Source organism: Toxoplasma gondii, chromosome V, assembly GCF_000006565.2.
Source record: "Toxoplasma gondii ME49 chromosome V, whole genome shotgun sequence".
NCBI lineage: Eukaryota > Apicomplexa > Conoidasida > Eucoccidiorida > Sarcocystidae > Toxoplasma > Toxoplasma gondii.
Window position 1 is genome coordinate 1,558,006 of NC_031472.1, and position 21,589 is coordinate 1,579,594.

Here is a 21,589-nt window from a genome sequence, read left to right on the forward strand (position 1 = left end):
CTTAGGATCTATATAATGTAGCGGGGCATTAGAACGAATGCGTGATAGCTAAGAAAATGTTGAATAACTGTACATCAGCGGCCAATTGCCAGTCAACCACGTGGACTTTAGGTTCTCTATGAAATCCATTTGAAGGAAGACGCTGGGCAGTGCTGCCTCAAATACATAGTATGAAGTAGCAGCATTAGCGGTGAAATACTTTCTTGGAAGGTGGACCTTAGCCTCTGTAGTTGATGACTTGTAGTCTCGGTGGAAAAAAGCTACGAAATCAAACCAGGCAACAAGAGAACGGCTTCTCTTCACTCTTACACCAAGGAACTACGTAGGGACCAACTCTATGAGAACAGTGCGCTCTCCAAGCCTTACACTAGTCTCCTGCTGCCAAGAATAGACGAAGGCAAACCCGTCTTGTCGAAAGAGAATCTCCTCTGAGGTGTGGTTCACGGGATTGGAGCTCTGTTGGTCTGATTTTAGTATGCAGTGAGCTGGATAGACACAAGGAACACGGCAAGCATCGCCACTAAACCTCAACCCACTATCTTGTCGCGACTTTTTTTACTTCCCAGTCAAATACACTCTGTCGATGCGCTAGAGCGCAGCTGCCACTCCTCATTTTGAGTTCAGGAGTCCTTTGTTTACAGCTTCTACCGTTCTATTAAGGAGCATGCCGTTATATTCGATGATCTTGTGTGTCTGGTGGAGCGTCTGCTCCGTGGAAATTCCAGCAGCTGAGACTCGCTCGGAGACAGTTTTCTCGACACACGGCGATCAAACCGACCTCATTTCTTGGAACACCGTCTTCCGATCCCCCAGTCGAGATTGGGACACAAAAGTTACGAGGATCCTCTGCACAGTGCTCGCAAAAATGATTCTCGCGTTTCCGTGTCTTGCACAGATATGTTGGCCGGAAAACACAACACGAAAATGACAACTAGTTGACCACGCCCAGGAGTAAAGACCAGTTTCGGAAAAAGCCTCTGAGCAGCACCGGATCGTGGTTGTAATCAACGCAGGAAAACTGTGGCTGGAAGACGTAGCGTGGAAGGCGTGATCGTGAAAACAGTTTGTTTCGTGCAAGCATAGAACCAGTTGGCGGTGTCGGTTTCCCCAACTTGTGGAACGAGCAGCGCGAATCCGGATAGGACGTTCTATTTCAGTCATAACTCCTTGCGGACTTTGGCATTTTATTGTCCAGAAGGCTAAATCTCGACAGGTTTCAGAATGAGTTGAAAGACAGAGGTTGAGCTCTCGCCTTGAGCCCGTAGTGTTGCACCTATCGCGACAAAAGCGTCATCACGTTCAAGGCTGGTCCTTCTTCCAGTGTGCGTGCACTGCCATGGTAAATCAGACTTCAGGAAAGCCAAGAAGAAAACTATCTTGCTCAAAGAGTCGCTGTCTCCGCGCCATGTCTCGATGAACACGAGACGGACAGGAAGGCAACAAGCGTTGCGGGGAAAAAGGTGACACCCAAGTTCCTTCCAATTTTGCGATGAGATGAGGCGACGAAGTCTGACGCCACCCACACCCGCCCCCTCCAGGAAAACGTAATTCCACATTGACGATAACCCACACATCTTCACAAGAAACATGGCAGTCGACTGGGGGTGCGACAAAAACGCAGTAAAAAATCGACGTCGCCAGAACACTCGAAGCGGCAGTTGTTGGCAAATGCCCCACGGAAAAAATCGCAAATCCACTGCAGACTGTGGAGTTTCCAGTTCCCAGTGCATGCAGTGTCGAGAAAAAAAGAGCTGCGACGAGCGGGAAACAGGACAATCAACTTTTCCAGCCCTCTGAACCCTTCGGGCAGACAACGCCTTTCTATCCTACGCCTACGGCAACCACTGGACTTCTTACGCGCCGTTGCAAACGTTGACACCGGCACATTCTTCAGACGGCGTCCTCCCTCGACCATCTATACATCTATACCAGTTGCTAGAGTAGAAAACGTTTTTCATTTTCTCGATGGGCGCAAATGCGGAGTGGCAACCGCCATGCGGGTGAAAAGCCGCTCGCGTCCTTCCGGTCCCTGACGCCACAAAGGCTATTGTCTTTGTACGAATTTTAGAATCGCCTGTGGCTCTCGAAAATGTAGTCTCGTGGGTGGCAAGGCGCCCTTGGTTTTTCTGTGGAACTCCCGCGTTCAGGATTTCGCGCCTGAGTCTACGGTGCAAGCACCACCATTCCGAACGCAAGCAAGCCACAGAGACTCGCTCTACGCAGAAATCCCGCTCTCTGCGACGGGAGAACACCCGGAGAGCAGCGGCGGGGAAGAAAAGGCCTCTGTCATTTCAACGTCTCTCGCCGTCTCTGAAACAAGGACGCAAAACATTTCGTTTGCTTTTCTAGCCTCCAGTCGCTGTGTCTCTTCTGGCTGCGAATTTCCCTCGAAAGAGGCCGCCTCTGCCTCGCAGGCTTTTTAAAACGCAGCTTTTCTTAGAAATGAACACCGCGTAAGCACGAAAACCAGACATTCGCGCAAGCGACAGTAAACACGACCCGAGCCTTCTTGGACAAACATATTTGAAAAAGAAAAAATTCGCGTACCCCGACACCACAAATGAAAATCTGCACATGCAAAAACATTCCACGATTCCCTGTTCTCTTTGGAAGTTCTGAAGCGCGACCTAACTTCCCCTGACTTTTATCTGCGCAGTCTGTAAAAAGGCCGTCTCCGATGCTCGCTCTGCATTCGCTCTCTTACCAAGATCCGGTTTCTTCCAGAAAGACGGCGACGCACTGTCTCCGTCGCCGGCCCCCAGCCTGCGAGAGGACGGTGACAGTCCTGCCTCCGGCAATGCCCCACCGGGGGCAGGAGCCCTTGCCGCTCCCGATCTGCGAGAATACATGGAGAAAACGCAGACATATTCCTGGAAAAGGATGCTGTATGTACACATGTCTGCATGCGAATGTGAATTGTGAATGCACACTCATCACAGTATATATATATATATATATATATATATATATATACATATATATATATATATACATATATATATATATATACATATATATATATATATATATATATATACGAAGACAGCGGGACACGCATGTGGATCTTGAATCAGCTGGCAGTTCTGCCTTCCGGAATCTGATGAAGGCATGGGAGCGTGAATCTATTTACGTATATAAACTGGCATCGGCTTACTTCGTTTGATACTCCGACGTCAGGAGGCGATTCAGCATCCTCAGCTCCTCTGCTTCGACCCAAAGCTGCCTGTGGTAAACAGAGACAAAGCGAGACGCGCACAGAACGTGAGACCTCCTCTCCGGAAATCTTGTATGCTTTTTTTGCGTGGTCCGCTCTGGCCCTCCACCGGCTCGAGTAAGGCGAGAGAACGAAACGCATAGAAGGTTGAAAGCCCAGTTTGCCATGTCGCTGCCGCAGAACGAGTTCTGGAAAGCGTTTCCGCCTCTCGCCTGCTCGACTCTGTTCTTACCGCATCGCCAGCAGCTTTCGGAAGTCTGCCTCCATTCTTTGTCTCATGTACTCGCCAAATTCGCTGCTTCCTGGATTCGCTTGATGAAGACGGCAGACCAAGATGTCCTGAGTCCGCGAAAGAGCCAGGGAACGCGCGTCTCTCTTTTGAAGGCACTGCGCATGTTCCATCTTGACGCCTCTCCACCGTGACACCACATTTGTTTCTACGCTCAGTCTCACCACACTCGTTACTCTTCTGATCCCAGGATCCAAAAGACGAATACACACTCAAGTTCACACATGCATTTATACGCAGACCTGCATTCATAGATGTGCAGATATATATGCATGTACATATATAATATGTGTGTGTATACGTATATATATATATATATATATATGTATATATTTATATATATATATATATGTATTTATATATATGGATGTATGGAAATGTACGTGAATAAGCGAAGATTTTTGAAGTTAGGGGGTCGCTTTGAAGAAAGTACTGGAGAGGTGGACAAGACAGGAGTTGAAGGATTTCTCACCTGTTGGCTTTCATTGATGCCGTGGCGACTCGAAGCTTCTTCCGCGCGTTTCTTCGCAAGCTGCAGCAGCTGCTGCATGCATGTGTCCCTTCGATCTGAAAAAAGCCAAAGCCGATTTTTTAAGTTTTACTTCTTAATTTAAGAACAGAATGTTGATCTTAAAGAGGCGCAACGCCCAATAACTGACAGTGAGGACTTCAACACTCACGGGGGTCCCTACTACGACCTTCGTTGTCTTTTCTCTGTCTCCTACGCTGGTTTTCCACGTCCTACTACTCTCTCCGTGCATGCTCTGTGTTTTTCTCGCTCACCGGCGACGGCGTCTTGAAGTCTGTCGAGTTCGGCGAGGTCGAGGTTGTGGTAGTCGGCGTTGCATGCAAAGGCCTCCTGGAGAATGGTCTGCGGCTCTCGCCCACACCCAAAGTGAATGCGTTCCTCGCGAGCGCTTCCCTTCGCAGACTCCGCGACGCACGCATCCCGCGCGTTCTCTTCACCCTGCTTCTTCCGCTTGACCAAGGCAGGGGCATCACCTGAAGCCTCGCCTCGCTCGCCTGCCGCCGCCTGCTCGGGAGCGCGCCGGGGCGAAGCGAGTGTGGCGCCGCGGAAGCCCGCGCGCGGCAGGAGGTGGGCGAGGAGGCGTTGGGAGGAAGCGTCGAGGGCAACAGCGACAGGACTTTTTATCTTTTCTCTGTCGCCTCCGAGGCCGGCGTCCAGCGAGAGGCCCGGCGCATGCGCCCCCGGCGAGGGCCTGGGGAGCTTGGACGGAAATGCCGCCGCGCGGGGGGGAACGGCCGCGCTCGCGGGTCTCAGTTCCTCCTTGTCGACAAGGTAGGACGGCACAGTGACGCGCGCTCCTCGGGGTGCGGCGTCTTCACTTCGCTGGTCGCGCCGCGCGTCGCCGCAGGCCTCTGCCTCGTCCTCGCGACGCTTCTTCGAGAGGCCGAGACCGCCGTCTGCACGCTCGGCCATCTCCGCGTCTTCCGGACTCGCGTTGGGGCCGACAGAGCGCGCCAAGGCAGTGGCAGTAGGCTTCTTCTCTCGCGACGAGAGGGGCGAGGCCTCGCGAGCTCTCCCGTGTCGCGGCACAAAGATGATGCTGCTGCCGTCCGGACAGACGAGGGCGCCGTCCTGGGCCTGTTGCTCGTGGTTCGCGCGGAGCCAAGATTTTCTCAGGAGACTCAGAGGCGGCGTCGACGCCGCCCCCGGCCGCCCACCGCCTCGCGCCTTCCCAGGTGCACTCGCGTCCTTCTCGCTCGACGACGAGTCACCCTTCTCCACGTCCGAACTCCGCTTCTCGCGTACACCCTGCGCGTTAGGTTCCGAGACTGCCGTTGCGCTTCGGAGGCCGCGGCTGCGCGCGACTGGCTTCCCGAGCAGGCGCGTCGTCTTGTACAGGCGCGTCGCGGAAAGCCCCTCGCTGCGCGGGGTCGCCTCGCTGGAACTCTCCTCGGCCTTGGGCAGCGCCGCGCGCAACGCACCCTTCTTACGCCCACCGTCACTCCCCAAAGAAATTTCAAAGGCCTCGCCGCCGCGCCCGCGCGTCGTCTTTGGCTCGGAGCCGAAGCCCAGCGTCTCAACGTCGGGAGACGCCGAGTCCGGAAGATTCGGGACCGGAGAAGCCGCTCCGAGGGACGTCCGCGAGGCTCCGAAGGGTGAGGCGCAGGCCGCGCGAGTCCCGCGGAGCCGCGGCAGCAGCGAGGCTCTTTCGGGGGCGGCTCTGGAGCCCGTGGCGAGTTTCCGCGACGTCGAGCGCGTAGCCAGAAACGCAGGCCCGTTCTCCATCTCACCCTCTTCGGCGTCCAAGTCCTGCGAGCTCCGAAACTCTTCGCTGCTTCCCGACGACGCTTGCAACCGCGTCAACGGACGGCCCATCCCGAGGCTCGGCCCAGGCCCCGTCACGGGTCGTGCGACCGAACCGCCACTCGAGGCCCCCCTGTATCTCTTGTCTCTCTCTCCGCTCGGCTCCGCGTCCTCTGCGCTCTTTGGCTCGCCGCCTCGACGCTCAAGCTGCGGCGATGCCTGCGAAGTTGCGGGGCGGCTTGGTCGCACGCTCGCCGCTCGCCTCTGAGCCGTCTGGGCGCTGCCGCAGCTCGAGAGTCTCTCACAAGAGCTCGGCGCACAAGTGCTCGCGCTCAAGCTGCTCCTGTCTCTCTGGACGTCTGCGCCTGCGGCGACCCCTGGGCCGAGTCCTGCAGCGAGGCGCAGCGGTCCGCTGGCGTGCATCTCCGCGTCTGTCTCTGCGCGCGCGTCGCTCGAGCTCGACGCTTCCTCGTGAAGTTTCTCCAAACTCGACCGCGCCGGAACTGTCTCCGGGCGCGCGCGCGACCGCGTTGAGCCTTGGGCCCGCGGGCCCGCCGCGCTTCCCGCGCGCCCCAGGCCCTCGCCCTTGGCTCGTGCGCCCTTCGCGGAGACACGCGACGGCGAGCCGGATTCGAGAGGCGAGAGGGCATGAGTTGCCTCCGCGAGATGTGGGGTCGGAAACTCTCCGAGCGCGCCCAAGTGCGGCTCGTCGAAGCCACTCTTTGGGAGTTTCTCCGCCAGAGTCCCGAGACCGTCGCTGGACGCGGCATGCATGCAGGGAAGCGACGCGCGAGCTTGTCGAGCAGCAGCGTTCGCCGAGGAGATCGACCGACTGAAGGCGAGACTGGAGCTCTCCGCTGTGCTGCTAGATGGCCGTGGTGGCAAGGGAGAAGAGGCAGGGACCACCGCTGTGGGTTGCGGTGGAGTTTGACGAAAATTCTTAACGCGAGACGCGTAGCGAAGAGTGTTCAGCGTTTGTTCGCAGCAAGATGTTGATGGAGACACCGTCGCGATCATCACGCTGCGACTGCTCCGACCCACGAAAATCTCGCGAAGAACCTAAAAAAACGAGACGCCAACACATGCAAACCATGCGAAAAAAGAGTAGAACTCTTGTCTATGTTTGTGCTCTCTTTCTCTCTCTCTATCTATATATATACATATATACATATATTTATATACATATATATATATATATATATTTATAAGCGTGGATGTATACTTACGCGTAGGTTTCGGTCTAAAAGCATAGATAATATGTCACCCCGGTAACGAAGCAGAAGCTACGCCCGAGTGCGGATACAGTCCGAGGATTCGAGTTTCCGCCACCCTGAACTGTGAAACTCTACTCGGCTGGAAAGTAACGTTTAACAAGCGCATGCGTCTTGGCACGAGCGTCCAGACTTATTTGTGTGCATTTCTACCGCATGCTTGCGTGAGTATCTCGGGGAAGATGCGTGGAGGACCAGGTAGTCGTGAACAGGCAGGTACGCATGCATGCAAAGGATTCGTCCACCCTTTTTGCCGTGTTGAGCGTTGGCCAGCTTGCTGTCTGTGGGCCGCCTTTCTCGACCTACGTCTCTGTGACCCGCAGTCAGACGTCTGACAAAAACTTCTATGTTTTTAGCACTTGCACGGAAAACATGTAAATGATCTTAAAAAAGACAGCTTTAGGTCTCTCTGCCGTTGATTTCCTTTGTTCTCTCTTCGCGTTTCGTTCCTCAAAAGATGCCACCTGCTCTTTCGCTGTTGGGAGAAAACTTCCTTGTGCAGTCGCTGCCATTTGCATGCGTTTCTGGTCAGCGTTGCAGGAACTGCAACGGTGTCATCAGTTCCTTGCGTCTGCGAAGCTGGGCGTCCGTTCGGCTACGCGCGCAGAGAAGTGAGCCATTGTTTGTGAACAACGCTGAAGGAAATCTCCTGTCTGGGGACCACCCTGCTTAGAAGTACGGTGCGCCTGTGTCCAAGATGCATGCGTCTCTCGGCTCTCGTTCCAGCAAAGTCTACCTTGGTCAGTTCGCTGTCTCTGAAGGGAATGTGACCTTTGTCTTGATCCATCGCTCGAATGCATTCCTTCAACGCGAGAAGCGACCGATTTATGCCGGCGCCGTCTTGCTGCGTCTGCCTGCTGTGTTGGAGAGTGTCGGCGCCGCGTTCGCTCCCGGCCAAGTCGATGAAGGCGATGCGGCCTAGAAGAAAACGGAGGAAAGCAGACAGATGCAGAGGGAAGAGACGCGCAGGGGCGAGAGCTTGGAGCGAGGCGACAGTGGCAGCCGGCGAGCGCAGGAAAAACGAACGCACAGGACACAGGAGCAAGAGAGCAGAGACTCGAGCCCAGGCCTGGGACAATCCGAGAGGACGCGAGGGAGAACAACAAAGAGAGGCAGAGAGAGAGGTGGATACACAGGAAGAGAGAGACGCAAACCGAGGGAGAAAGAGAAAGAGAGAGGAGCGACAGAGAGAGAAAACGAGGGAGAGACACACAGAGGGGGAGAAAGGGAGAAAAAAACAAAAGGGCGCAGAACAGAGACAGGAAAAGAGAAAAATGAGAGAGGGTGACGGAAAGGAGACATCAAGAAGAAAAAAAGTGAGAGAGAGACGGAGGAAGAGACCACGAGAAAGAGGAAGAGCAGACTGCAAGTGTCTGCGAACTCGCTGTATTGACTCTCACCACATGCTTCGCCGGAGTTTCTCTTTCTAAAGATAACTTGAAGGATCGCATGGGACCTCGAGGATTCGTCATTAACGGAGTTCACGCCTGAACCCCAGGACCGCAGCACACATCGAGTTGCCTTCCTTTGGTGTAACAAAGCGAATGCAAAACGCATCTGGCGAAGTCCAACAACGTATACGGACACAGAGAACATCGCGACGCAGAAGCAGAACGATACCACGCAACGTACCCAGAGAGGCAGACATAAACAGAGTCACAGAGAAAGATGGAGACAAGAAGACAGAGAAAGATGGAGACAAAAAGTCAGAGAAAGAGACCGATACGGAGAAAAACGAGTAGATCGAAAGAGGTGATGGACACAGATGGAGAGATACATGTAAATCGGAAGAGCGACAAACCTATATGGAGACAGATACCCCAAAGTAGAGCAGGCAGACGCCCGCGAGGAAAGGGAATTCGGCGCCTGAGTCCGTGCAGAGAACAAGGAAAGAGTTGTGACACACAGCAAGGCAGAGACACGAGGCCATACAGAGAGAGGAACGTTCTTCAGCGACGCGACTCGATTCCTCACCGATTTTCCGGAGTTCGATGCCCTCGATCATCTTCGACAACAGCATCTCTTTGTCACGCACTTGCTCCATCCGCAAGTCTGAGAGAGAGGCGGGAAAAGAAAGAACAATCGAAAATACGAAAGAGAGCATTCCACACCGAAAAAAATCGCTTAGCCGTAACGCACAGTCAGAAGGAAGCAGGAGTATATATATATATATATATATATATATATATATATATATATATAACTATAACTGCAAGATACACGTATGGTACCCAGCTTTCACTTGAGATCGTATACTCGGACAAAAGTGCGAATAAATACCGGTTCATACAAATATATAAATAGATATATATAAGAGTGTGCGTGGATAGATGGACTGATCGGTGGATGTCCATGGCAAATAGTGGCGTGGATATATTTACATTTATATATATATATATATATATATATATATATGTATATATGTATGTATGTATACGTAGAGATACAATTAGATAAAGAAACTTCGTTTCGAGAGGAATTCGCGGACTCTCTCTCTCTCTCTGGCCTGCGTTGTGATACTCCGCCAACGAACTCTCCAAGCTTACCGCGGACAACCACCTCCTTTTTTCCATTCTCCAGCGCCGCAACGAGTTTCCTGAAGAACGCGAGCAGCGGCCAAGACGGGCAAAGGACAGTTATTTAAAGAGCCTTCTCGACTCCAGCCAGCATGCATGCGCCAGAAAGAGCACAACTCGAGAAGTTTCACACATGCGCAACGTTTCCTGCACTGACTGCATGCACAAACCGCGCCGTATACTAGAACAGTGCCGTTCAGGGACGACGCGAAGTCACGTTGCGAGCCGGTCGACTGGCAGTGAGTTATCCAGATGCGACAGGTGCTACATCGAACGAAAAAACCCGCTGGGGTAAGGAAGCTGGAGTCAAGACCTCGGAAAAGAAGCGTCTCCCGAGAGAGGAGCACGAACCTGTTCTGCAGCAGGTCAAAGAGCTTTCCATTGTAGATTTCGAAGAAGGAGACGAAGGCGTCCTTCTCGCCACCCTCGAGACACTTGAAGATATCTTCCGCCGCGAGCTCAAAGACGCCGGCTGAGCACAAACAAATGCAAGGCCGTCTCTAAGCAGATCCATCCACAACGGATCGCTTGGGTTCCACGCCGAAAGTCGACTACTCCTTTATTTACGCTGTCCCTCAAAAAGATGGACAAAAGAAGACGCCTCTGTTCAGTCGACGTGCAGAGACGGCGCCACGCAGGACGACAGAATCATCCACATTTACGCATGCACACACATATGCATGTATTTGTCTACATGTGTATTTGTCTATACATGTATACGCATACAGGTAGATCTATAGATATGTTGAGACATACTTCCACAGACATCCCGACCGCTGCAAATGCATGTATGTCCAAGCAAAGGTGGACAGACGGAATGAATGAGATGCACACTCCTGCATTCGACATCTGTCACCAGGTATTCTATGTATGCACACTGCAGAGCGTGGAAATATGTAACTTTGCGAGAGAGGTCTTTTTGTCTCCAGACAGCAGTCTTTACGCGTTTCACTCGACCTTCGCCGTTCAAGTCGATCCAGAGCTTCTGTCGCCTTACCTTCAACACCGCGTCCGTAAGGCTGGGGACCGAGCATCGTGTAGGTTTTTCCACTTCCCGTTTGTCCATACGCGAAGCAGGAGGTATTGGCGTCTCCGAGACAGCAGGCCTCAACGAGGGGCCGAACGACTGCTCTGTACACCTCGTCGTTTGTGCTCTTCTCGTCGAAGGCGAAGTCGACTCGGAACTCGTGACGCATGACGTAAGGCGTTAAATCCACCTTCTCTCTGAAAAGACGAGAGCCAGAAGTGCAGAGACACACTGAACGGGGGAAGGCGCGCGAAAAAGAGGCCGCGCCGGAGAGGCAACGCACTGCGCGGACATACACTCAAAAAGAGGCCTGGTGTCATCTCCAACGTGACTCTCATTGAAAAAGCAGACACTCCTCTCCCTTCTGTTCTCTCTGCCCTCCTACCTCAATTGGCATCTCTTCCCCTCTCATCTCTCTCTATTCCTCTCTTCTCTCCTCGACCTGTCTCCCACACGTTCTGTCTCCGCAACATAAATATACAGAAAGATATACATGTATATATATATATATATATGTATATATGTATATATATGTGTATATGTATATATATGTGTATACATGTGTATATATGCGTATAGATGTGCATGTGTCTCTGTGTAGGTGACTACCTCATCTTTTTTTGGGGGTCTTCCTGTACCTGGGTTCGTCGACGAGGACTGCATTTCTGCCGCGCGTTTGCACGAGGTCTGCCTCATTTCTTTTTCTCTCTGCTTCGTTCAAAGGGCGCTTGCGAACCACGACGGCAATTCTCGGGAGGCTCCTCGGAGGCGGCGAAGTCGCGGTGCGAGCAGTGCATCCAGCGTCCGATTCGCCGCGCTGAAAAAAGGAAGAGAGGCGTGGACATGCGAAACGAGTGTAACCTCTCATATCGCGCCGACACCGGAGACCATGTTCGAGTGGACAGCGCCTGTCTAGATCTGAACCAGTTGTCTGGAAGTCGCACCGGCAGAGATGCGCCTTCCACGAACTGAGAGACGCACACAGAGCGCCGCTCGACACGGAGCAGGAGAAGACAAAGGACGTGAGAAGCAAGGGGAGGCAAAACGCGAAAACGGAAAGCGAGCACAAAAGAAGGATAATGAAGAAGAGACAAAACGGAGGGAGAACGAAGAAGAGGAAACACAGAAAAGGCTGCGTCAGAGAGAAAGAGAGAAAGAGAGAAAGGCGTCCACTCAGGTGGAAAACAGCATGGGAGTCCGCTGGCTTGGAAGAACTCAGTGAAGAGTGGAAGGGGACGCGAGGAAAAAACAGGTGAGAAGACTTCTCTCAGGATGCGCTTGTCTCAAGCAAAGAGACACAGAAGCGAGTCCAGAGACGGACAGCCAGGCTACGCCGAGAGCCTGCAGAGGTGAAGAAGGCAGGGACTCTGCCTGCCTTCTTCACCTTGCTCACAGCACCTGCCCGGAAAACTGCACAGCAAGAAGACAAAGGACGACGTACACACACGAGCCGCAGAGTCGCTGAACAAGACGAAAACCTCCCTTTTCAGATAAAGTTTCTCCACTGTTTCCACTGCCTACATCGCTGGTGTCGGGGCGAGGACGGCCGCCCACGGAGGCGCGCCACGCTCCATCGGAGACAGGGGAGACACCTGTCTCCGGGTCGCCCTGAGGTGAAGCAAGCATCCTCAGAGCGAAGGGAAGAGAGGTGGAGGGCGCCAGAGAGAGACAGAAACGAAGCGAGCGCCAGGAGAAGAGGCAGTCTCAAGGTCAAGCGAAGTTGAGGACGGCGGCTACGACTGAAGGCGACGTGAGTGAGAGAAGAGAAGGAGGCGACGGAGAGATCGACGATCAGGAGAAGACAGGGCAAACGGGAAGCAGAGGCGGACGGCAGAGAGAGGAGACGGCGGCGGGCCCCGTGAGGCCAAAGAGGTGTTTGTTTGGCGACCGGGACTGAAGAAAGGACAAGAACGAAGAGCTGCGAACTACAATGGAGTCCAGGGAGACAGAAAACAGAAAATTAGATGAAACGGCGGGCCGCGGCGTCTGTACAGCAGCTCGCGAAAACATCGGACAGGAAGGCAGTCGAGAACGCGTCACGGACAGTCAAGGGCGAACTCGAAGAGTGTACAGCTTTCCTCGCCTTTCTCCAGACAAGTTGGGGAACCGGAACGAGACACACAGATCGAAATGAAAATAACAAGGCGTTCTCGCGAGCGCCGCAACGGCAAACTGCTGAGCGTACACGGGTGCGGTGCACTGGGTTTCGGCGTCCAGCACTGACGGGCCACAGTTGCGGGACTGACGGCGTTCAGGTGAGTTTCATCCTGTGCTGGATTCACCCGGAAGTCCCTCAGCTCGCTACTGTGGGTGAATGTCCAAGACACAAGGGTGAGGACGAACGCTGTAAGCGACGCGGCGGGGAAAACAGCGCGGAGAGAAACTCAGAGACTCTTCACGGGGGCACAAGAGCACGAAGCGCCTGGACCAGAAGCAAGTCAGACAGGGTATTCTTCCAGTTCTGAACGTTGTGAGAAACGCGGCTGGCTTCTGGTTTCTAAGACGGCAGTGGAAAGGGGAGTGCGGCGAAGAAGGGAGAAGTCGAAGAATTCGCCGGAAAATGAGTCGGCTGTCTCATACACGAGATTGCAAACACAGACACAGGAAACCGGGCAGCCGTGTCAGGAACAAGACCTTGGCACAGAGCGCGGAACCGCGCCTGGCCTCCTCAGTGCTCAGAAACCGTGTCTTCTCTCTCGGGACGCCTGCAATTCACGATTTTCTCCGACAGACTCGTCGCTGCGGAGCCGCGCTTCCATTCTCAGTGGTTCTTGTTCCAGGAACTACCCCCATTGTCGAGCTGCCGCTGTCCAGAAACGTCTTTCCGTGCTGGCGAGGAGCGTGTACACAGGCGCTGGGAAACAGGAGAGAGAACGGAGAGACTAGCGGAAAGGAAAGGCAGAAGGAAACAGGACACAATCGGTGAAAAGCAGGAACGCTGTACCGCGAGCTCTCTACACAACTTGGGTGGGTGGAACAACGTGGTGGCGATCACTCCATCCGGCCGCCGCTTTCTTTTGCCACAGAAAAAACTCGCGTGCTTGTTCGTCACTTTGATATTTCAACAATTGCGGGAACTGCGAAATCAAGTCCATCTGGATCTCGCGTGTGTGTGACAAGTTGCAAATGGCTCCGCAAACAAGAAACAAAGGGGGGTAATGCAGCCATGTCGGAAACTGCGAAGGCGGTCGGAACCGCGGTGCTGGTGTGGTTTAAGGTTTAAACTTGCTAGGTTCGAGTGAAGTGTGACGCGAGTCTGTGAGGAGCAAATATTATAGGAAAGTGTGCATTGTACGGTGCGATATCGGGGGAGAGAAACGGTGCTGATTACAATCTCTTCGCGCGACACGGCTCTCCGCTTTCTGGTTCTTTGTGCGGTCGTTCACGTCTTTCGCTGCCTTTGCCCAGCTACGCCTCACTACTCGAGGGGTCACATCGTAACGCCTGCATAACCGCGAAAAAGAGGCGCGGAGCACGGGGAAATCCTCAGTTTCTGTTCTCCGTGGTCTCTAAACTCCACATTCCGAATGAGTTCACAAAGGCGACTGAATCCTAATCTCTGTGGGTGAAAAAAAGTGCCGAATATGCACTGTCTTCAAGAGAACGGTGGTGTTGTAGCTCTATGTCTTGTCCCTAGGAGGCGGAAAGGGGGAAGAAGCGAAGTGTGTTTCAGGGAAAAGAAGTTCTCTGGTTACAGGAAATGACGCTCCACAGCAACTTACTCGGGACACCGGCTACCACTGCATACTTGAGTGCCGGGCGGGACATCTGTTTGAACACCGGTAGAAGATTGATACGCAGCACTTCTACCTCCCTTAAGCAGTGAGTGGTGGTGTAGAACAGCCAAAAAGAACTTTGTTCTCGTTATCTTATAACAGAGGCTGTGGTCAGGATCTCACGTGCAGCACATCTCCATTCAGTACGAATGCGGGGGCAGAAACTTACCGAGATGCATACCAAATAAACTGCTGGATCTTAAGATCCTGCGGCACTGAGGTTCTTCAACATCGGTTATGTTGAAGGCGTTATGTAAAAACGGTTGACGGCGAGAGAAATGCTACTGAGAGGCTAGGATGATCAGTACCATCGTGCTGAGTTTAGTATCGCTGTAGTGGAAGCGATAGTCTCAGTCAGGAATATTTAGTAGCTTTCCCTGATTATCTCTTAACGTGACCGGAGTAGTGGTTTAGTCGCGCAGTGTTTTTGTTTACCATCTCTAGGTCCGGTCGTGTGGGCACACAGCGAGCTAACTCTATTCAAGGAACTTGATAGGCATGGGTTATTTATGACTGATGTACACAACCACCATCTGGACTTTATAAGACGGCTAGAGGTGTTGGGCATCTCTTCCCTGCAGCACTAAATCCATTCGGCATAATGTTTCAAAAGTCAAGAATTAGACGCGACACGGAAGTAAACAAATGCCAATATGGGTCACAGATTATCACGACTACCTCTGTTATATTTACACCTGGTGTTAAACTGGTCTAACCTCATGTCCATTCGTTTGACCACAAGCCGTTGCTGCTTGGGCCTGTGCCTTCACTAGTTCGCAATTGTGAAGACGAGTTTTTTCTGTCCAAAGGCAGGTCGCCTCAAAAGCTTGAGTACGAGGTCCTTTGTCGAGCTTCAGCTTCAGTTACATTTAGGACGTCACTGTTCGTTGTCATGTCATGCAGCTTTTGTAGAGATCAACTCAACAGAGAACCAAAAATAGTCTCACCTCCACGCGGACGGAACATCTCACGGCGCTAGGGGGCAAGAGAGGCGCTACGGGACCGCTCCAGTCCTTCCTCCTCCCTTCTCTTCCAGTGAAACGAAAAAATCGATGCCCTGCTGCCATGGTTCACTTCTCCTGCGTCCTCGACCTGTAGCGATTTCGTTGTTGACCGATTAGCACACTCGGCCGACTTGTTGTTAGGAATTATGAGCTCACTATTTTTGTCCACACAGCCACAAGTATATTCAAATGTGAATAGGGGAGAAGGGACTCGAACCCTCAGAAGTTTTGCAAAGTTGACGTAGTTCGATATATTTATAATTAATTTAGTTAACTTTTTAATATGCTCTATATTGATATTAATTAATTTATATTTACAGTAGAAGAAAAAAGACTTAGATTCTTTAGAAATTGAATTTTTGATTTGATGAAATATTTGATCTACACTCTACATTGAAATGTAAAAGAGATACATAAATATATACATGGTTTAAAAGAAGATCTTCGAATAGGGAAACCTTCAAATTTAAAATTAGAAGTGATTTACTTAGGGAACTGCATCCAGGACGCGCGAACGCGAGTGCACTTTCCTCACCAATAATGGCCTCCACGACGAACAACTATGCCTGCTGGAGACAAAGAACTGTTCGTTGTCGGCTACGACAAACAGTCCAGTAGGAAAGATTGTTTTCACTGAAGCTTCTTCGGTGGAAATCCGGAACTAACTCTAGAACCTCCCTGCCTGCACAGAAACTGTTGCACGGCCCGTTTTCCGACCGTGGCCTACACGCTAAAACGACTGATGCACAGAAGATGCCATCACCTAGTAAGAAGGAACCGCAGTCGTGTGCTAGTGTTTGAAAGTGGAGAGTGTGGAGGCCTTGACTAGTTTTTGGCGTTGACATTTTCAACGTCACAGAAGTCGGCTCGCAACCCCCCACCCTCAGGGTACTTATAATTGCCATATGAGACCCTTGGAAGCCTAGGCCTTTCGCGGCTTCTCCTACGTACTCCTTTCTACCATTGGTTATCAATGAAGTGCGACTCACACTTAACCAGTCTCGAGATCCACTGAGGACGAGAATTAGTGATACATCATATGGTGTACCGCTTCTTCGATAGTACGCAAACGACTTCGCCACGTGATATGTCATAAACTGACACCCAATTTCACAAGGCATTTTCCCTAAAAGCAGTGTCTACAAACAACCACACTTCCCTTTTTTGTCTGCCACACGTCCAGTTTGATGCAAGGCTGTGCTCAGTTGATTGTAGGTTCACAGTGGGTATCCCTGCGACTGTGAAACGATGGCCATAAAAGGCAGCCTCATGCTGTAACAAGTCGACATGTGCTTGCGCTTTGAGCCGTCTCCCGCTGCTGTCGAATAGGTTCAGCCACAGAAAGTGTCACTCTCGTCGTAAAGTCTGGCTGCACGACGACACCGTGGCACTTTTGTAAAGGAGTACTCGATTTCGGTAACGGAACTCGGTTAGCTTTATCGATGGGCGTACATGGTGCGAGTGTCAAGCTGGACAATACTCCGCTCCCTCGTCCTGGAGAGTACTGCCGCCACAAAGAGCGACTCTATCACCCGACTTGCGCCACCGGTGTGTCACGGCCAGTCGTTTGCTTCGGCCTCGCGTTGTCGTCCCCATCACAAACACGCCCACGTTTCCCCATCAACGCTCAGGAAGCAGTTGAATCACTATCCCGCGCAATCCACTCGAGTGACGGCAGTGCTAACCGTGTACCTCATTCGCGACTGCTGAAAGTTGCCTATCAAGCGTTCTACGTTCTGGAGTCAACAACGGCGCATCGCATCTGTACCAGAGCAACATCCCGTATTGACAGGGATCTCCTCCTTTCGCCAAAACGCGGGGTACGAAGGATGTCGGTGGAAACTTCAGTAACTGAACTCGTGAAGCGGGGCTTGACACTCGCTAGTAACATGCGAACGCAGAAGGCGTCGGGGAAGTGAAACAACAGGAACTGCGGTACAAGCTCCACAGACTCCCAGATTATACCTAGCCTTTCGTTTCCTCACACTACACTGCAGGCTTCACCTCCTTGATACCGTTTTGACAGGCAGTACCGGGACGACGGTTAGCTCGTCCCCACTACCCTCGAAAAAGGCGGGGATGGTCCGGCTGAAAGTAAAAAGCAACACCTACACGGGTCTTTCCGGTTCTTTTTTGGATTCCACGGAACTCCCCGGTTCGCAGCCTCGCATGGTAGCGGAAACTGCTGTTTCTAGACTGCGCCAGGTGCACCTCACTGAATGCCCGTATACGAAGCTGGAAGTTTGTGGAATCCGTCGCCTGACTTGCGCGGAACAGAGGTCCACTTGCTGTCCCGAAGATCTGCGTATCGCCGCGGTGGGCTTTTGTCACATGAAAGGGAGGAAAGTGGACCCATCGTTTTTGCTCATAAAACCAGGGCAGGAGCTCCATCCCCGTTTTTCCGGCGGATGTTTAACGTCTCCAGAGCTTCCCTGGTCAGCTAGCGACGTTGGCGTTCCAGGCGGATGCTCGATGCACACATCCCAAGAGGGAGAAGGCGGAAGACACCGGTGCCAGCGATCGCGATGCCGTGCGCTGATGACGACGCACCCGTCGAAAGGCTTTTCCCTTGCGTGGGTCTCTCGACTCTTTGAAAAAGCATGGCAGGGGCGCGCCGTAGTAAACACGCGGGTCGACCGCCCGGGTAGCGATCACTTGCGGCTGACAGTCGATGTTGCCTGCCGCTAGCTGGGAGTAGCGACCCGGCGGCTTGGCGTCACACGTGTAGGCGCAGTCTCTCCGATGACCACCCCGACGGTTACCGGTTTCCCTTAACATGTTTCTCTGCAAAAACTCGATCTCCTCTCCACGGCGTCGCTGTCGCTCAGTGCCCGTCCTTTTTCCCTTCATATCCCTTTAATCACTTCCCTCTGCTAACGCTTGTGCATTTCGCCCTTGTTTGTCTGTGAAAAAGGTCGATTTGGACGGGGGACGTGTGCTGTAGCGGTATCGGCGACTTACCTCAGTACCCGTTGCCTGTCCGGCGGCGACTTCTAGCGTCCTGGCTGCCTCGTTTTTTCGAACGCAGTGCTGGCCGGCATCTCCAACTTCTTCACTCTCTTCCTCTCCTTTTTCCACCTTCCCGGTGTCGCCTGTTTCTCTGGTAAGTCCACGAAGCAAGCAATCTTAGCTTGGCTAACGCTCCGAGCCAGCGAGCTCGGCGGGCGGTCGGGGGGTATATGCGGCCTAACTGCGTGCGTGCTCGTTTCCGGTACGAACGTAGTATGGCTCGCTGCGTACTACCTTCTCGCGCCGTCGGATAGGGAAGCTACTTGGTTTTAGTGGTAGTTTGGTATCCAGGGTGGCACACTCCGCTTCTCGACGCACTAGTGGCCTTCACAGAAAAACGTCTTTGCAGCCAAAGGTCCCACAAGCACACTCACCAGAGCTTGCGCGACTCGCCGCCGTGTGTCTGTAGTGGCGAAGCGCCGTTTGTCAGAAATGAGGGGGCAGAGGACAGTGGAAGTTAGTCTCTAGGGTTCCGTTGTTTACTTTTCAGAAATCGTTCGGCTTTCACCAGCAATTTTCTACTCTCCACCCCTGCTGCTACCACTCGGGCTCTGCGTATGACCGACGCGACAACGTCCTGGCGTGTGATGCTTCACGTTTTGTTTCTTTGTAGAACCCCATCATCAAATAGCAGCTTCCCAACATGAAGCTCGCCAGCGTCACCGTCGCGGTGGCCGTCGCCATCCTGGGCTCAGGCTCCGCGACAGCTGATACTCATTGCGCCAACGGAGGCAGGTTCAGCGAGAGGCTGGGTGACTGCATTCCGCGTGGTAAGCACAGAGCACCTTCCGGCAGGATTCTTCCTACTCGGCTTCGCTTCACAGGCCTTCCTCCGTGACGACGTGCTCCGATACTTTCTGGGACCTGAACCCGTCGTTTTCCACGAGTAGCTGTCGTCACGTAGAATGCCCCACCGGGGACCCTCTGCTCTGGAACTGGATCTTGGAACAAACTGCCTCTCACCGGAAGGCTCCATGCGAAATGTGTAGTTCTTATTTTTGTTGCAAAGTGATATGCACGAACATCACAAATAGAGTCTTTGTTACCTTTGCGTTAAGCAAATGTGTAGGGGGCATCATTGGGCGCCAAGAGGAATGCGTCGGCAGCTTTTTTAGGAACTACGTGCAGATAGGGGGACCTACACTTCTAGGAGTCCTGCTGAGCTGACGCCTGCTTCGAACTTGATGGTTGGTTGTTTCTATGCAGATTTAGTAGAATGCTGTCGACAGGGTATCCGTTTCTTACACAACAGTCAGTGCTGCGAGTTTTTGTGAAATATACCCGTTCATGGCGAATGGTGGCCCAGGTGCGTTGTTAAATACGTGCAGAATTATGCCACAATAACGGCTGCGGCGAACCCAGTTCCTACACAACTTGCGAGGTCGCGCCATCCGGCTCGCGCCTGTGCGCCTGTGTGGAGGGATTCGAGAACAGGCAGAGTGATGGCAACCAGCAGTGCCACCGGATTCCAGGAACTGAGCCCCCAACTGTAGAGCCAGTACCGGAGCCGGAAGGAAGCGGAGAAGCCGGAGAAGGTACCGTTCAGCCTGAGGGCGGCGAAACCGGTGAGCAGGTGGTTCAGCCTGAGGGCGGCGAAACCGGCGGGCAGGAGGTTCAGCCTGAGGGCGGCGAAACCGGCGAGCAGGAGGTTCAGCCTGAGGGCGGCGAAACCGGCGAGCAGGAGAGTGAGTCTGAGAGCGGTGAGACCGGTGAGAGCAACAGTGGATCTGAGGAGTCCTGCAATGGTGACGAGTGCGAGGAAGAAGCCGAGGGGACCCAGAACCCCGAGTCTGAGGGCCAGCCCGAGGAGAACGCGCCAGAAGTGGAACCTAGCGCACCTGTGCTCGAAAAGATTGAGTTTATGGACCAGGCAATCTTGAAGGTTATGGCGAGAGCGGCACCGAGCCGTATGCAAGTGAAGATCAGCGACTGCTTCAATGTCGCAATCGATCGCGCGGAGAAAACGGTCACCGTTGCAAACGCGTCGACGTCCCACAGTGGCAGGATGGCCGGCGAGCCTTCTCTGACTGGCGGCTTTGTCGCCCTCATCTACCACGACGGGCAGAACCTCGCTGTTATCTACGACTACCAGCAGGAGACCGGCGAGTACGGCAGCGTCACAGTGAATGTGCCTTTCGGTTCCTGTGGCCTGGACGTCGTGAGCATCGTCGCCAAGAGCGATGATGCAGGGTTCGACGGGCTGCGTGCCTTCGTGACTGCTGACCTCAAGCAAAGAATGAGTGCTTAAACTGTAGCCTAACGAAATGCAGCGACACACTCCTGCGGACTCTGACCTAGTATTGCCATTGCGACGAACTAGGTGCGGCCCGTCCTCAGCCGACAGACTGTCAGGATTGGGAGTGACATCGAGTCAGCCCGGGTCGGATCTTGTGCCACCTCTGCCGGCATCGTGAAACTGTAGGCTTGTATCGTTCAACTGTTTCACCCTCTGATGAATTTCAATCAGGCGTCAAGGTGGATTGGCCATCTCTCTGCACTGGACTAGTGCACACCTCGACCGTCTCTGACAACCGTCGTGTTTTGGAAAAAACCGTTTTACAGTGACCAGTGTTCTTGTACCCTGCCAGACCGTGAGTACAAGATTTAATGTTACGCGGATCGAACACCACCTGATGCGATATCAGGTGTGGAAGCGAAAAAAATGTTAAAGGGAGACCTCTCCTCCGTATCGATGTCCATTTCGTCACACACAGCACAACCACTCAAGAGACCACGTCGATAATTGTGAATGTCGCCAGAGTCACAGGTACACTCGATACTCGAGGGAAGTGGCATCATATCATCGCGCTGCCTCGCATAGCAACGTAGGGGTGACGAGAGGGCCTGAGCCTCCGCATGTTTACCGGTGAATGGCGCAAAGGTGCGGTGATAAGGAGCTCCAAGACTTAAAGTCGTCGTGCACGGAAGCGACGTAGCATTACTCGATTCCATGTATCGAATATAGTTGTGCTATAGCTATATAAGAAGCTAACGGATGTCAGGGTGTTGCGATTCTAGGCGATGTTTCACTTTTTGCATGTTTGGTCGCATTCTCACAGTCTGTTGCTCGTTAGGGGAAACCCTGAACGTACAAGCTGGTATGCAACATCCACTGTACACAGGGAATTGGTAAAGGCAACACAGACGTGGT

At 52.9% G+C, this 21,589-nt stretch overlaps 2 protein-coding genes across 2 annotated transcripts; one reads left to right on the top strand and one right to left on the bottom strand.

The window, feature by feature from the left end:
- Positions 1–1,380: 1,380 nt before the first annotated feature.
- Positions 1,381–14,010, bottom strand: TGME49_287160 (internal kinesin motor domain protein). The gene is made up of 14 exons (XM_018782001.1): positions 12,171–14,010; positions 11,288–11,466; positions 10,620–10,846; positions 9,974–10,094; positions 9,593–9,642; positions 9,021–9,098; positions 8,447–8,533; positions 7,783–7,964; positions 4,287–6,834; positions 3,976–4,070; positions 3,447–3,553; positions 3,155–3,223; positions 2,705–2,835; positions 1,381–2,310 (listed from the first exon to the last, which is right to left on the bottom strand). The coding sequence occupies exons 1-14, from the start codon at positions 12,273–12,275 to the stop codon at positions 2,216–2,218; spliced, it is 4,074 nt and encodes a 1,357-aa protein (XP_018637765.1). The 5' UTR covers positions 12,276–14,010; the 3' UTR covers positions 1,381–2,215.
- A 4,189-nt stretch (positions 14,011–18,199) lies between these two features.
- On the top strand, positions 18,200–21,563 carry TGME49_287040 (hypothetical protein). The gene is made up of 3 exons (XM_002369269.2): positions 18,200–18,532; positions 19,052–19,208; positions 19,767–21,563. Exons 2-3 carry the CDS (start codon positions 19,082–19,084, stop codon positions 20,684–20,686), a joined length of 1,047 nt encoding a protein of 348 aa, XP_002369310.1. The 5' UTR covers positions 18,200–18,532; positions 19,052–19,081; the 3' UTR covers positions 20,687–21,563.
- The last annotated feature ends 26 nt before the right edge of the window (positions 21,564–21,589 follow it).

What these genes read in the sequence shown, in the direction of transcription:
- TGME49_287040 (XM_002369269.2), top strand. Translation starts at nt 19,082, where the DNA reads ATGAAGCTCGCCAGCGTCACCGTCGCGGTGGCCGTCGCCATCCTGGGC. An exon ending in GGGTGACTGCATTCCGCGTG is followed by an intron (nt 19,209 to 19,766) that starts GTAAGCACAGAG and finishes AAATACGTGCAG; the next exon opens with AATTATGCCACAATAACGGC.
- TGME49_287160 (XM_018782001.1), bottom strand. Translation starts at nt 12,275, where the DNA reads ATGCTTGCTTCACCTCAGGGCGACCCGGAGACAGGTGTCTCCCCTGTC. An exon ending in CTCGCCCCGACACCAGCGAT is followed by an intron (nt 11,467 to 12,170) that starts GTAGGCAGTGGA and finishes TCCTTTTTTCAG; the next exon opens with CGCGGCGAATCGGACGCTGG. An exon ending in CATCGAACTCCGGAAAATCG is followed by an intron (nt 8,534 to 9,020) that starts GTGAGGAATCGA and finishes CCTGGGGTTCAG; the next exon opens with GCGTGAACTCCGTTAATGAC.